This window comes from Sinocyclocheilus rhinocerous, unplaced genomic scaffold (genome assembly GCF_001515625.1).
Source record: "Sinocyclocheilus rhinocerous isolate Xijiao unplaced genomic scaffold, SAMN03320098_v1.1 scaffold1994, whole genome shotgun sequence".
In the NCBI taxonomy this organism is placed as follows: domain Eukaryota; kingdom Metazoa; phylum Chordata; class Actinopteri; order Cypriniformes; family Cyprinidae; genus Sinocyclocheilus; species Sinocyclocheilus rhinocerous.
In genome coordinates this window covers 165,319-180,949 of record NW_015666538.1, presented here as the reverse complement: position 1 = coordinate 180,949, position 15,631 = coordinate 165,319, and the positions used below count along the sequence as shown (strand labels likewise).

The following is a 15,631-nucleotide window of genomic DNA, read 5'->3' as shown; positions in this document are numbered from 1 at the left end:
ATAAGGGCAATTATAATTAGCTTAATCCGTACCACCCTAATTACTTACAAATGCAATTAAAAATTTCAGAGCCCTATTGATAGTTAATGATTAAAATTCTAATGTTATGGTCACTAGATTATGAGAGCAATTATAATTAAATTAATCAGTAAATATTGTTGCTATGTGGAAGCAGGAACTGAAATTCATTTATGAAGTGAAATTAAAATTTCAAATCTGTAATTAACTATTAATTTAAATTAACGATTTCAAATTCCTAAGGATAGCAAATTAATAATATCTACTGATTTCATTCAAATTATAAGAGCAGTTATGGAATCAATCACAACGTAGCATTAGTAATGAGGCCTAGGGATTGGGATTAATTTTCTAAAAAAACAATAACAGCTGTGGCAGTTAAACTGATACCAGTGAAGGTGAAGGGCAAACCTTTAAACAAACACGATTAACCAACTGTTAGATCGCTAATCTGATAGTTGGTTAAAATTGCGTGCAGTAGGGTTTATTAAGTTTGCATCTGTCAACGTTCTTTTCAATGGGAGGCGAGGAGAAGAGAGATAGGATGAGTAAGTGTAAAAGAGTGAAAAGTGAGGTGAAAAATACAGTTCAAATGTAACTGACCAGGTCACTTCAACGCTTCAACCACTGCAAAACACTCTGCATTTAAGACCACCAAATGCTACGTGCTAACCGCTAGCCTTCAATGCTACTAGCTTTGCATATGCTTCAATGCAGAAGCGTTCGCTTCAGTTAGCTTAGCTTAGGCTAGACTTTGTTTACAAACGGCTCAAAATGGCGCTGGCGGACTGAAAGTTAGAGTTAGGGTCTTAGCACTGCTTTTCTTTGAGTCTCTTGAGAAGATAAGCCAAATGGGACAGGAACTGCTGAGACACTGCACTGACCCTGTATTAGTTTTACGACCGCAGATGGCTGCGGAGAAACTCTTCAGTTTGTTTCTATGGAATGTGGTTGTTTCATGTTTGACTCCATAGTTTAAATGGGTCTGTTCGAAGACAGAAATCCTACACATGTTACATGTATGCTTCATATCCTCTGTGGTTTTCTACATTGATCCCAACAGCAAAATAGGTGTAAGTTTAATTGGCTTAACAAGGATAAAATGAGCATTAACATGATTGTTACTGGAATATTATATTTAGGGTTACCTTCAATTCAGTTCGATTATAGTCTCTGTAATCTGTAGGGAACACTGTATGTATTTAATAGGAGCATGTTTCTTCTTATTATTCTTCTTTTTCTTCTTCTTCTTCTTCTTCTTCTTCTTTTTCTTTTTAAAAGCACATATATAGTCCATCAAAAAATTAATGGCTGCCTCAAGGGAAGAGGATTTTGAAAGGTTTGGTAGGATAATTTAATGGCGATGAAAAGTCTTTGCTGCTTCGTGCTGTTTAAAATCTAGTTGTTTCCCTGGGAATCTGTGAATGACATGAACTGCTCTACAAGATTATTATCTTGCAAACTTTAGAAGTCACACTTTTATGCATGTTTACGGAAGTCCTGAGAGGCCATGTATTATTTTCTTTTTCTTTCTTGTTTTCTCATGATCACAACTTGTCTTGTGATCTCGACATAACAAAATTTGTTTTGTAGTTATCATGTCTTAATATTTTCTTGGGATCTCGACAAAACAAAAAGTGTTTTTCTCGTTGAATTAATTTTATGATATAACAAAAGTAGGTCTGCAACTAACGATTATTTTGATAATCGATTAGTTGGGCAAATTTTTTTTTTCTTCTTCTTCGATTAATCATAAAAGGCCTCTTTTTTTTTTAAAGACTAAACACACTATTCCACATCCTGCCCAATGCTTTCAACAAGCATGCCAAATGCATGCTATGAAAGCGTATTGTATGGTGAATATATCTATATCTATGCTATACATTATGTGTAAAAGAGTTATAAAGCACAGTTCAAATAAACATATGGACAAAGGACAGTTTAATTCCCTATATTAAAAATGAAGATAATGATGAAGATAGTAAAGAAAAACACAAACTCAGTGAACATGCGCATTCACTCTGAACACAGTAACCTGTTACTGTCATTTCTTTATTCTGTAAATGTAAAAAAAAAAAAGACTTACATATTCAATCACACGCTGTTTTCATTTTACAGTTACTATCATAAAATACTTAAATTACTTGACTTTTAAACCTAAATTTAACATAGAATAATAATATTAGCAAAATGAATATTATTGCACTGAATATTAATTTGCTCCCTCTTTACTGCGTTCTGTTTGACGTGCATACGCGCGCCGGCGCTCTTTTAGTGAAGTCTGAAGTTTAACGCAGACTGTCAGGACGACCCTTCGTGCAAAATAGAAACACGTACTCGCGTGAATATGTTACACTCAGTGGTGGACAGTAACGGAGTAGTTTTACTTTGTTACTGTACTTAAGTACATTTTTCAAGTATCTGTACTTTACTGGAGTAGTTTTATTTTGAGTAACTTTTACTTTTACTTCACTACATTCCAAAGCATAAGATCGTACTTTTTACTTCACTACATTTCATAAAACATATCGTTACTCCTTATAATATATCATGTGCTCTGACATGCAGAAGCGGTGTCTGATACAAGAACGAACTGATTCTTTTCAATGAACCTTTTAAATCGGTTCGCAAATCGCACCAAACGATTCATTCACAAATTAGAATGAACCAAATGCAGCTGTTCTCGAGTCGACAACTTACTGATTCAAATTAACCTTTTAGTGCGAGTCTCCAGTGAACTGAATTCACAAGTAAGAACCGGGAGATCTTGTGCGCGCAACTGATGCTGCTAAAAGTAAGTTACTAATATCGAATTTTAGGATTAATTATTGTAACTGAAAATCATATTTAGGTCAAAACTGTCAGTTGTTTGTGAACTAAATCTGCTGTAAAGGGGGATCTATTTAAGCCCACTGAAATGATTGAAAAAATAAATCTATCAGTACTTTTTTACTTAAGTACATAAAAAATCGAGTACTTTTGTACTTTCACTCGAGTAAAATTGAAAAAAGAGTACTTTTACTTTTACTGGAGTAATATTTTATCATACGTATCTGTACTTTTACTCAAGTACTTGATTTGTGTACTTCGTCCACACTTACAGAAAAGGATATAACCGTAAAATGCAGATTATGCTCAGAGGAATCATATCTCATACATTAAACAGCACACGCATCTGTCAAAGCGCCTGACAGGACAAGCAGTGTTTGACATTATGCTAATGCATTAGCTTGAAGTTGAAAATAAAACATTCTCATGTTTCGGGCTGCTTGGATCATGCATCTTTCCTGCAGCAGCTCACTGTTTCATCCGCTATAGTTTTAGATGCATTTTGTCCACAGAAATGCTTTATTCACTGCTGTAAATTGACGCGACTGTCGGAAGTTTTCCGTGTGCGGTGGGCAGATGCGACTAATCGATAATGACATTCGTTTTGTCAATTATTTTCATTATCGATTATTATCGATATTTATCGATTAGTTGTTGCAGCCCTAAACAAAAGTTGTTTTCTCATTATCATGACTTATGCCGAGTTCACACTGCACGATTTTAGCCCGATTTTTCACTCGCCGACAGGTTTTGCGAAATCGCCGACAAATGCCCGAAATCGGAGGCAAATCGGTGCTCGTTCACGCTAGTGACAATCACGCAGTGTGAATTATCAAAGACGCAATCTGAGGGAATCGCCGACACGTCGCCATCACGCTGTGATTCACAATCACGCTGTGTGCAATGATTTCTGACTGAAAACTACATCGGCGATGACCTACAGCCAATGAGAGACCAAGATACAGGGCAGAGGGAAGTTCGGGGAGGAGTTATAGACCAGAATATCAGTATTTTAATAGATATATGAACAATTATATCATACAGAAACAAGCACAAACATTTGCTTGACCAGCCACAATATCAGCATAACAGTTGATGCAAGAACACTCTGCAGAACACCCAATCCCTGTTCCCTGCATCTCCCTCCTGCATAATCTGTTTTTCTTTTTCTCCTTGTAGCTGGAAATAAGTTCACAGACAATTTGCGGGCTATATATATATTTTTTAATAATTCCAGTCTCGCTCGAGAACTCCGGTCTGATGCACGCGGGTTCTCACGTTATTTCCTTATCAATTATCATGTGTGTTTTGTTGTGAAACGTAGTTTGCGGACCAGACAGAGCTGTCGGCGATTCTTCCTATTGTGAAGTCATGCAATGTGAAACCCCCTGTCGCCGATCCATCGTGCAATGTGAACACAGCAGCAACTGAATGCTACCCCAGATAGTCACGCAGTGTGAAAACAACGGCAATCCGACGAGTTTGGAAATCGTGCAGTGTGAACTCAGCATTAATTTTCTCGTGATCTCGACATAAATGTTGTTCTCCAAGCTACACAACTGCGGCACTAGATGGCAGTATAGACCTGAAAATAACTGATGGGATATATATTTACTGTGTTCATATTGGCCCAGATTGCAGGCTATGCATTTGGGACAGAATGAAGACCTTATTTCTTCGTGATCACTATAATTTTTGCAGTATTGTGTTTGTTACTGACAAGCAAATTGTTAAATGCTTGAATCAATATGATAGTTTCACTACCACAAGAGCATTCGATGTGATACTAAACGTAATGCTTATTAAAACTAATGTTGATGTCACTGTATAGTATTCTGTTTGCATCTATCTTTATTTGTGCATCTTTGAAGTACCTGATTGTTTGTTAATAAGTGGGGATTATGGTGTTTATCTAGGACGTGCTTCAACAACGTATTTTTTGTTGTGTATTTGTAATGTGCATTTTTGTTCTAATTTTTAATCTTTATTTTTAATCATTTAATGTATATTTACATAACTTTTGTTATGTCGTGATAACGAGAAAACAGCTTTTGTTATGTCAAGAAAATTAAGTCGTGATCACGAGAAAACAAATTATTTTGAGATCACGAGAAAATTAAGTCGAGGTAACGAGAAAACAACTATTGTTATGTCAAGTTCACAAGAAAATTAAGTTGAGATAATGAGAAAACAATTATTGTTATGTCGAGATCATGAGAAAACAAGAAAGAAAAAAAAATAAATAATGCATGGCCTCTTAGGACTTCCGTACCTGTTAAGACTTTTATGGCTTTTAAATAACTTGTAATTTCCACAGCATAATTCGGACAGAATTGTGAAAAGATTTTTGCATAAATTACAGTTTCCAATGAAAATTTGGATTATTTGAAGTCCAATTTTGCTGTAGTTGAGGAATAACCTAATTAATTGTTGTCAAGAGAAATCATTATGATCAAATATGCTAAATAACTATTCCATAAACATCCATGTAACGCGAGCTGTGTAATTTCAGTTTAATTTTTAGATTTTAGATTAATGGAATTTGACATTTCCCTTGCTTGTTTAAAGCTTTGTTTGTCTGCCTCTGTCCCCTCCCACCCATAGATCAACAACAAAACCAACGTAATCACCAGCCCTAAAGAATCTGCCCCCTCTCCTGCTCTGGTATTTTGTCTGTATGACTGTTTGTCAGTTGCTTTTTCTTACCACTGGCTTCACATCTCTCTCTCTCGCTCTCTCTCTCTCTCTCTCTCTCTCTCTTTTTTTTGTTAGCATGCCTTTTCTCTTTTAAATCAATTCAGCACCTTCTTCATGTGTGAAATCCTGCATTAAAATAATGCAGTCAGTCAAATAATTAGCAATATTCTAGAAATGTGACTATGTATTGTTCTTCATTGACATATGAATGCAGAGAGAAAAAGTCAAAAGTATTTTAAATAATGGTAGCAATTATGGTGACAAAAATTTGTACTCTGGGCTAGAGTGCTAAATGAAGTATTATGTATTATTTTGTCTTTTTACAACATTCAAGTAAACATATAAATAAGCACATATGTGTATACATTATTAAATATAGAACAGTTATATTTAATAATTTACCGATTTTAAATATACTTTATTTAATGGTTTAATAAAAAAAAAATCCTAAATAGCAAATTGGGGTTATAATGCTCAGGAACAGAGTTAAAAAATAAATTGCAACCACTGTTTCCTGACATCATCCGCTTTCGGAAGCCCAAACAAAGACGTTTGGGCACGGAGGTGAAAAAAACCAACGTTTCAGGCGGTCGCACACTGGACGAGAAGCGCAGCGTCGTGTCGCGCCACGTCTTTAAAATTCATTCAAATGTTCTATGAGTGTAGGCACACCGGCGGCGCCATTCGGCGTCTGTCCGCGGCGCCCAGCTATGTCGTGTTATACTTGTAAGAATTGTTCTAGACATGCCGAAAATTTGACGCTACAGCACAGCAGCTCTTCTTCTTCGTTTTCTCTGATGCACTAACTCTGCAGCAGCATTTCTTCTTCATCATCTCGTCTGATGCACTCATTCAACCAAGCGTTCTAGCCACAACCTCGCCCCTCCCCACCCCCCAACCATTCCAATTTCTGTAGGCGGGAATTCTTTTTAATGATATTCTAATGAGCCACTTTGTGATATCACAAAGCCCGGAAAACAAACGCTGTAGTCCAAACGAGCCGTTCGTTGTAGTTCTTGAAAAGGGATTTTTAAAAAACTAAATATCTCCCTTTGGAGTGGACTTTGAGATTTGTAACTTTCTAGATCTTTTTTATGCCCAAACATACACACTACACACTGACTAAAATTTAAAAAAGTGAAAAAGCATAATAGGACCCCTTTAATCAGATATGTCCATTGGTGTCATTAGTCTATGCATATGCAAGTTTCATGTAATCATTATTCAGTAATCACAACACATTGTGTACAAAAAACACCTGTGTGGTGTACTAAATAAATAAGACTGCTCCATTGTACAGCTGTTTTTGTAGTATATAGTAGTATATGTACAGACCATAGTTTGAAATGTTTAAAAGCAATGTACATGATTTTTTTCCTGTTAGCAAATTTTCTATCTTTTTCCAAATTTGTCATGCTGATAGTTTGGTATATAGTTTAGTAAGGGTTTTGTGCTTGTTACTGATTACCCCACAATAAGAAACATTTTCATGTTCTTAAAATTGACCTTATATAGTAATTTAGTAATAAAGTATTTTTGGGAGGTTCACTTCATGCGGTGCTCAAGACCTCTCGATGTAACCTTTGGCCGGTGCTCGTGTGTTTGCTAACTGACTATTCTTTCCTTGTTCATACATGAACTAACCATGTTTTTAAAAGGTGCATCATTGAACGTGTGTTAAAAGTGGACATTGTCAACAGTTTATTTTGTATGGATAAATGCTGGACTCATGGATGTTTTTTTTTTTCTGCACTAAAAGTTAAAAGTTTAACTTATCAATTAATTGTTTTTAAAATAATTAATATATATTGACACAATTTATATTTGTCTACAAACCTAATGTAATTTAAGCACAAGCCATTAATAATAAAATCATTTGATTTTATTTAAGCAACATAGAGTAATACAAATTCAATTAATTTGTTAATCAAAACACACACACACACACACACACACACATATATATATATATATATATATATACATGTTTCTCTTGGACACCAACCATTGTAGGCTATGTAATGAGTCATTTGGTTTAATCAACAAAACACAACAGAATAGTGTCCTTACAATTTGGTAATTTTAGTGATTAGTTGATTGAATCAAATTATTCAAGATGCATGTTTTAAATTGCTCTTTTGAATGAAGTGGTACAGTACTGTAATGTACAGCTGTCACAATAGGAAACTATACCAGCAAGCAATAACAAAACATTACCAACACCTGAAGCAAACCCAGAGACTGAATGAAGGTTTTGAAAGGTTGGCTTGTGTTCTTCCTGATACTTTCTTGTTTTGCTGCATGCTTTGGCTGGGTATGCTGTACTGTTGCTCTAGTGAAAATGTACTGTATTAATTACCCATATTCCTATCTCACAATTACATGACCAGTTGTCTAAACCAGTATGCTCTTTTTCTTTTCTAAAGTTCACCAAGCTTTGTTACAAAAAGTTACTTTAAGATATTTGAATCCTGACTTCACTTACAACATCGTCTACTGCTAAAGTTCTTCAGTAAATTCTTTCCATGAATATGGTGCACTTTTTTATCATTAGTGGCATTATCTTTCACATAAATTGCATGAGAACTTTTGAAGATAAACTGCTATCTACCATAATACATTTATTTGACTGTCAGCCTTTTCTGAAGTTTAAGCACTGTCCATTTGTTTAAAAAGTTCCAGGCCCTATTTTGTACCATATTTGTGGAAAGTGGCGGTTAGATGAGCACATGCAGAGCAGTAACATCTAGGCTTCCTCCGACTCAACGTAATGCGTGGTGTCCTTTAACTCTTCAACTCACTACTACTTTTTCTGACACTCTTTATCTCGTTATTCTGTTTTATCTGTCTTTCTCTCCCTATGCACCTCTATATCAGGAGCCTCAAACTACTGTTATCCACAATCCCACTGATGGAAACAAGGTATTAAGTGATCGATGAGGATTGAGTGTTGTTGAAATGTTAAGATTAAAAGGGGTATTGTGAGTTTGAACTTATTGTCTGTGTAGTGCATCTGATGCATGCTGTCTGTTATCACAGCGATAATTCAGTTTGTAAAGACTGTTTGATATCAGTTTGATATAACCTAGCAACCAAGAGGGATGGAATGTTTAAAATCAGAAACATTAAGCTTGCTGCATGAATTTTTGTATGAATTCTGGATAATTGACCCCATAAAAAGAAAAAAATCTCATTTATTTACCCTGATGTCATTCTTTTGCAGAACACAAAATGAAGATATTTTGACAAATTTAAACAGTTTTTAAACCATATAAGGAAAGTCAGTAAGGTCCAAATTTGTCTAGAAGTATTGAATATAAATCTGTTATTTATTTATTTTTATTTTAATTTTACAAAATAATAGCATCAAAAGTGTGATTTGTGAAATGTAGTTTGATCTTGATTTAACTTACAATTATAGACAAGCACAATCTGACTACAATAAAATCACATACAAAAAAATTGTACTTTAAAAAAAAAAAAAAAAAAGATTTTTACTGAATACATTGAGTAATATTCACAGTGCAGGGTGGGAAAATTAAGTGAACCCTTGATTTAGTAACCTAAGATCCTCCTTTAGCATTAAAACCCCACACACTTTTCACACTGGGCACACTTACTGCATTTCAATATATATACATATATATATATATATAATGAATGGTCATTTTTCTGGTCGTCCGTCACTCATGCCTTCATTGCAATTTTGAGAAGACCAACTCTGCAATCAATGCAGAAATCCAAAGAGTTAAAAAATGTATTCTTGCCACTATACCCAAATACTGGAGCGATGCAATGTAGCTTGCTTAGACTACTAGAAATAATGCCTGGTTGCAAGTACTTTTTCCCCCCTAAAATATAACATAAAATATAAATATAAATAGGGCTGGGCAATATGGCCAAAAAAATCACAATATAATTTTTCATATCAATCGATATCGATAATTATTGCAATAAATTTCATATCTTTATTTCTCTCAAGTTTAAAAGCAGATATAAAGGCAAGTGAAAGTTGTGGAAACCAGACCATTAATTGTGGTTTTAAACTACTCTTTGTGGTCAGAACATGACAAACACTTCACATTTTTGAATTCTTTATACTTTTCTTGTCATTTTTCTTTAACAAAATAAATATCTTAACAGAAACATAATTTTTTTAGTTTCTGCACTGATATTGTTTCAAATCATAAAACAGGTTTGTGTTGCCTGACTGGACATTTGACAGTAGCTTGAGTTAACAGTAGTAGTAGCTTGAGTTAGGATGCAGATGTAAATTTATGTTCATTATCACAAATAGTAACATCTGTATTGTAACAACCTCATTTTTATACGGTGAAATTGAATTTTTCGAATTGTTTGTGTTTTATAAAAAATTATCCGTTGGTCTTCCATAGTAGCATACATTTACTGTAGATCATATAATAGCCACAGTTAAAACCACACATATAGCACCTCAATACCATGGTAAAATGTAACTATGGTTTCTAGGTATTTGTGTAAAAAACAGTAGTGTAAATATATTTAGTATAAATACACAAACGCTAATCAGCTTAATGACAAAAACATACTATAATTATTCCATTGCTCCTTTAATACATTTAATAGGCCTACATATCTATATGTATTAATTTAATAAAATTCTATATGAATATCCCACATTTCTGCCACAATACCATGGTGCAGTTGTTACTAGAGTAAATCCATGGTAAATTATGACGATTTGTTAGGAAATAGAACACCACATGATGTCGAAGTGTTATAATCTTATACTTTTCTGGGTCAATCATCACATCAACATAATTTCTATCCTATCCAGAACAACATTGATATAATGGATCTAGTCAGTTAAACTGCAATGTGAAATAAGGTTTTGAACCTTCTGGAAAAAGGTGGTTTGCTGGCCAAACTAGTGTTTATCTAAACCATAGCACCTCTATCAATACATGGATGTCAACTAACCACTTCATACCACAGGCTGGTTTCAGTTTATTTTTACAGCAGGGGGGTTAACATTTCTGACTGTTTTTAATTATCATTTAACTTGAGCCTATGTAAAATTCAAATTATTAGTAAGATACTATTTAAATTATTTGTTTGCGTGTATTTTTGTTCTTTTTCAGGAATCATCAGAGAGTGCCAACACCACTATTGAAGATGAAGACATTAAAGGTACCGTTGAACCTAACAGACTTCAATTGTACAGTGTTGCATAAGGCTTTACAGCAGAAAAAAAACATGTTTACAGCCTGGTTCAAAAAATGATTTTGGTCTATATAGCTAATTTTGCCCTTCATGACAACTGTGAGGGGGGTGAATTTTTTTATAACTCATCCGTTTAAATTATATTAAGCCTTAAAGTTCTGCATAATTAAGGGCGTGGCCACTTGAGTGACAGGTGGATTACCGCTGCTGTCACCACCATCGAGCCAGGTGGGTGTGGTTTCAACAACCAGCTCCCACCTCTTCGCCCATCTTCGATTATCCGGGAGTGATGCGCTGCCAAGATGGCGGACTGTTTTTATACAGTCTATGGTCCACACGAAACTGACACAAAACGATGTAGTATACATGCCAGATCAGCATGTGGCGCTGTAATTCTGCCACAGAGATACACTAAAAACGGAGAAGAAGACTTGGACTATACGCATAAACCTTGCGCGTGGTATACAAACGAACATGGAACAATACATTTATTAATCTGTGTTAATGGTAGTTAATAAAAAGACAATCGTTCATGATTTTGTTGCTGTTATGTGACGTAGCGGTGTCTGACTAGGGGTGAGATGTGGGCTGATGAGGTCATCGTTTCAGAAAATATACTGCATTCACTGCATTTTCAGATTTATCCACTCTGGGACCCGGTTTCAAAAAATATCGGTTTCACTCACCGAAAACGCCGGATCCGTCTGGACGAAACGCCTATACGATACAAAATGTATGCGTATACAGCTAAACGCTTCTCCATGTGGACGGGGCCTAAGTTGGTACTCTGTGGTCCAGCCCGTTGTTGCTTTACATTTACATTTATATTCAGCATAGCCTGAAACATAGGCCTAAAGTAAACTTGGAGGTCACAGTTGGTGAATATCTGTTGAGATTAACCTTTTTCTTTTAAGCTTTCTTCTCACATGCCTGCTAACTTTCTGTTCTTCTGTTTTGCTGTTATGAGCTTTGATGGTAGAACAATGATTTTGTCTCTTTAATGCAACTGTGTGATTTTGTGTAATTATGTGTAGATTAGGTTGTGTAACATAAATGCGGGTGACAGTAACAGTTTGTGTGTGTGCATTTGTGCCATGGTTTTTAATGGCATTTAATGTGATTTTAATTTTTTTTTAATTATTATTTTGATTCTTAACATCAAGTTGTATAAGGTTGAATCTCATTACACCTGTTAATAATGTGTCATAATTTAAAAGTATTTTTAATACCCCATATTTTGTTTGCTTAAAGAAACCTATTTGTACAGTAGGATCTTTTGTATATAAACATCCCACTAACAATTCCTAATCTCGCTCTCTCTCTCTCTCTCTCTCTCTCTATATATATATATATATTGCTTAGATGAACTACAAAAATTGTGCAATTTATGCGAATTAAATAAAAATTATGCAATTATGAAAATTAAATACCAAAATTATACAATTGGTTCTGGTTTATCTTCTGAATCGAACTCTATAATGTCAAACCAGTAAAGAAGGTTTTTTCAGGGTTTTTTTTACATTTCAATAAAAGGCACCCATAGAACTCATAACATAAGTCTGCAAAGTGTGAAAGATGATGAATGCATTTAAAAGCGAGATATTTCTGTGCCATTTGCCTTTCCTTTTTCTGTTTCATTCATGTCTTTGTTTTCAGGGGATGCCCTGCAAACAATATGTAAATCTGTTATTCACCTGATGTCATTTCTACTCATTTTATCCTTTTCCTCCCCTTTTCAACAATATTACCCTTGCTTTTTACCCTCCCACTATCAATCCATGTCTTAATTTATTTGCTTTCCTGTCCACCAATCTTACCACACATTCATTCATCTGTCTGTCCATCCATATATCTATCCATCCACTCATCCTGTCCTTGATGTTCTTCCCATATAAATATACCCTCCAAATGCCACATTTACTAGAATGCCACATGCCTACCGCGTCTCCTAGAATGTACAAACGCGAACAATCTCATTCCCAGCAGTCTTGTTCTTCCACTTCCTCCACTGTCTCATCCTGCTGGTACCTCCCAAACATGTGGCCTGAAGAAATCTGCTGTAACCGCATTCTCAAAGCCTTCCTGGCACTCTACCTGCTTGTTTTCCTATTTGCCTTTTTGGCATTCCTCTACGTCAGCTCAACAGCCGATTGTGGCCAATGCATTAATCCCAAGGCTGCTCCCAAACGGTCTCAGCTAATCCAGAGCCACATCACCATTCAGTGTAAGTGACAGCGGAGGGAGACAGGAAGTCAGTCAATGCAGTTTTAAAATGGTGTACACTGATAGCTGAACCAGTAGATATGATTGCAAATTAGTAAAAATGACTTGATGTGTATACTTTTTTCCCTTGGGATTTACAGACACAAGACCTCAGCTGCTGTTAGTTATGCCAAGTGATATCTTATTTTTAGATGCTGGATCTGGCTTTCTACTCAAAGCCGTAACAGAATTTGATTTTGTGTGATTCAGTCAGAAACTTTTTAAGGTGAATGTATGTAAATGTTTGTCAGGTCATATATATCCAGAATAATATATACTGTAAAAGTGATTCAGAGATCAAGGTTTAGCTGTACATGCAGCTCCAAAAATGGTGCAATACAAGTTTCCATAAGGGAGTTTTTTTGTACATTCATTTTCTATATAGAGATATTGTTTTGTCTTCATCAATTTATTCTTTTTTTTTTAATGCCTGGGGAGAAAATTAATGAAAAAATGACTTTTGGAACCAAGTCTACTGAAAACATGGGTGATCACTGCACTCTACGTTTATGGAATGAGATTTCTTTGTGGATGAGCCTACCCAACATTATACAACAGAACCAAGCAAACAATGGTCACCTGTTGTGGTGGTTGCTGGTTACAACAAAAACTTAAAGGGGTAGTCCACCCAAAAATGAAAATTGTAACCTCATTTACTCAACCTAATGTTGTTCCAAATATGTGTGAATTATTTTCTTTGTTTTCCCTTGATGTCCATTGTATTTTTGTCCACACAATGGAAGTCAGTGAGAACCTAAACGGTTTGGTTACTCAAAATATCTTCTTTCACATTCCACAGAAGAAATAAATGCATATGTTTGGAACAACATGAGGTTGAGTAAATTATAATAGAATTTTCATTTTTGGATAGACTATCACTTTAACATTACAGATTAAAAACTGCCATTGACAGTGTTCTACACAGCTCCCCAAGATGCTGTATTGTTGGTCAATAGTAAGCATTCTGCTCTTTGACTTAACTTTATTGGTGGGCTGCAGAAACCATGACTATTGAACCACTGACCACAAATGGAATGTATTACCACTAAACAAGACATTTCATTTTGACAATGTATCAGGTTTAAAAAAAAAAGTAATACATAATGTATCATATTGTGACTAACCAAAATCAGTTAGTTACAATCACATTATCTATCTTGTTTACAATCAATTACAGTATGTGCCTGAACTGCCACTGAATGTCTAAGCATTGTGTTGCTCTTTCTTCTCATTTGCATCAGTCAAATCAGCACCTCTCATTGAAATCAAATTACTTTCAGTTGCTCTGAAAATCATTGAGCAAGCCTTGCCATGAGAAAGATAAAAATTTACTATGATTTGTTAACCTGGTTGGACACAGTGAGTATATATTTAAACAAGCTTTTCACACTCTAATGCAATACCATTCTCTTTGTCTTATTTAGAGTTTGAAAAGATAGTGAGTGTGTGTGTGTGTGTGTGTGAGAGAGAATTTGGTGCTGTTATTTTGTCACTGTCACCAAAGCACTGAAGCATCACTGCAAACATCTGGGGTTGTTTCTCATTTTGATTGTAAAGTGTCCCTTGATGTGCTGGTGGAATAAGACATTTAAGGCTATTGTGATGCATTAGTGCCCTCTAGTGGCAATAAAATATAATTGCACAGTATAAACAAAAAGTAAACTCAAAGATGCTTCATGTCAGAGAGCACAATTTTACAGTCTAACTGGAATACAGGCTTTTTCTGTTTACCTTAGGAGATATATAATAGCTATCTATCCTTTAGCATTTCCATTCAATGGCAGTTGTTAGGCTGGAACAAGACCCCACAGAAAACTGCCATCTTTGCTCATGGGTGATTGTTTGTGCACTCTAGAGCTGCATGAAAATGATGCCAATGCTGATGACACCACAAGAGCACATAATCCCAAACCATTCACTAGCACCTGTCTTGAGCTATGAACGGAAACAGACAGGGCAAAATAGTCTTTTTTGTTTTGTTTTTAAGAGCCCTATAAAAATCAGGCACTGTAATATAATGAAATATTTGTGATTATTTTGAAAGGTAGTCAGTGGAGAAAGAACGTTTTGCAGCCAAATAATGCAGTTCGACATACTAGCAGGGGCTAAAGTGGTCATGCTAACCAGCTAAACATTGACTCCTTGCTCTCACCCCCTGACTAGTCCCGTCTACAGTATAATCACATTGGTTCAAAATCACACTCCACATAGCAGAATAAACAGTACATATGTTCTGATATGTGATTTTTGTCACTTCACATAACATTTTGCTTTCAGTGATGAAGGAACAATGTCGCTGAAAACTTGTCACATACTGTCTGATTAGGACAGTGTTAGAATCATGAGATGTGGGGGTGTGTAGATGATTTGCTTGTGTGTGGGTTCACTCATGCATTTGCACCTTCACATATTGTGCATATTGTTCACGTATTATGGCAAGTGCTTTACCAAAAAAGTTTCAGTGGTATACATATGCTTATAAAAAATATTGTTTAAAGGAGAGTCTTGTTTTCTATTAAAAATTTTTAGGCACTTTGTTGTTGAATGAACTTTTTATAGCAGCTTGATTTCTATTAAAGGATGCATTAATATGATGCGATTTCAAGTTTTCCTTTCTCTTTGG

The 15,631-nt window shown here is 35.2% G+C and overlaps 1 protein-coding gene across 11 annotated transcripts in view; it reads left to right on the top strand.

Moving 5' to 3' along the window:
- LOC107732596 (calcium/calmodulin-dependent protein kinase type II delta 1 chain) overlaps positions 1-15,631 on the top strand; it is a 169,711-nt gene that overhangs the window by 108,607 nt on the left and 45,473 nt on the right. For 4 of the 11 annotated variants that reach the window (XM_016543964.1, XM_016543966.1, XM_016543965.1 and 1 more), the window contains 3 exons: positions 5,452-5,511; positions 8,422-8,466; positions 10,665-10,713. In XM_016543964.1, coding sequence (XP_016399450.1) covers positions 5,452-5,511; positions 8,422-8,466; positions 10,665-10,713 — 154 coding nt within the window. The remainder of the gene's footprint in view (positions 1-5,451; positions 5,512-8,421; positions 8,467-10,664; positions 10,714-15,631) is intronic. The other 7 variants (XM_016543972.1, XM_016543971.1, XM_016543969.1 and 4 more) reach the window with 3 other exon arrangements.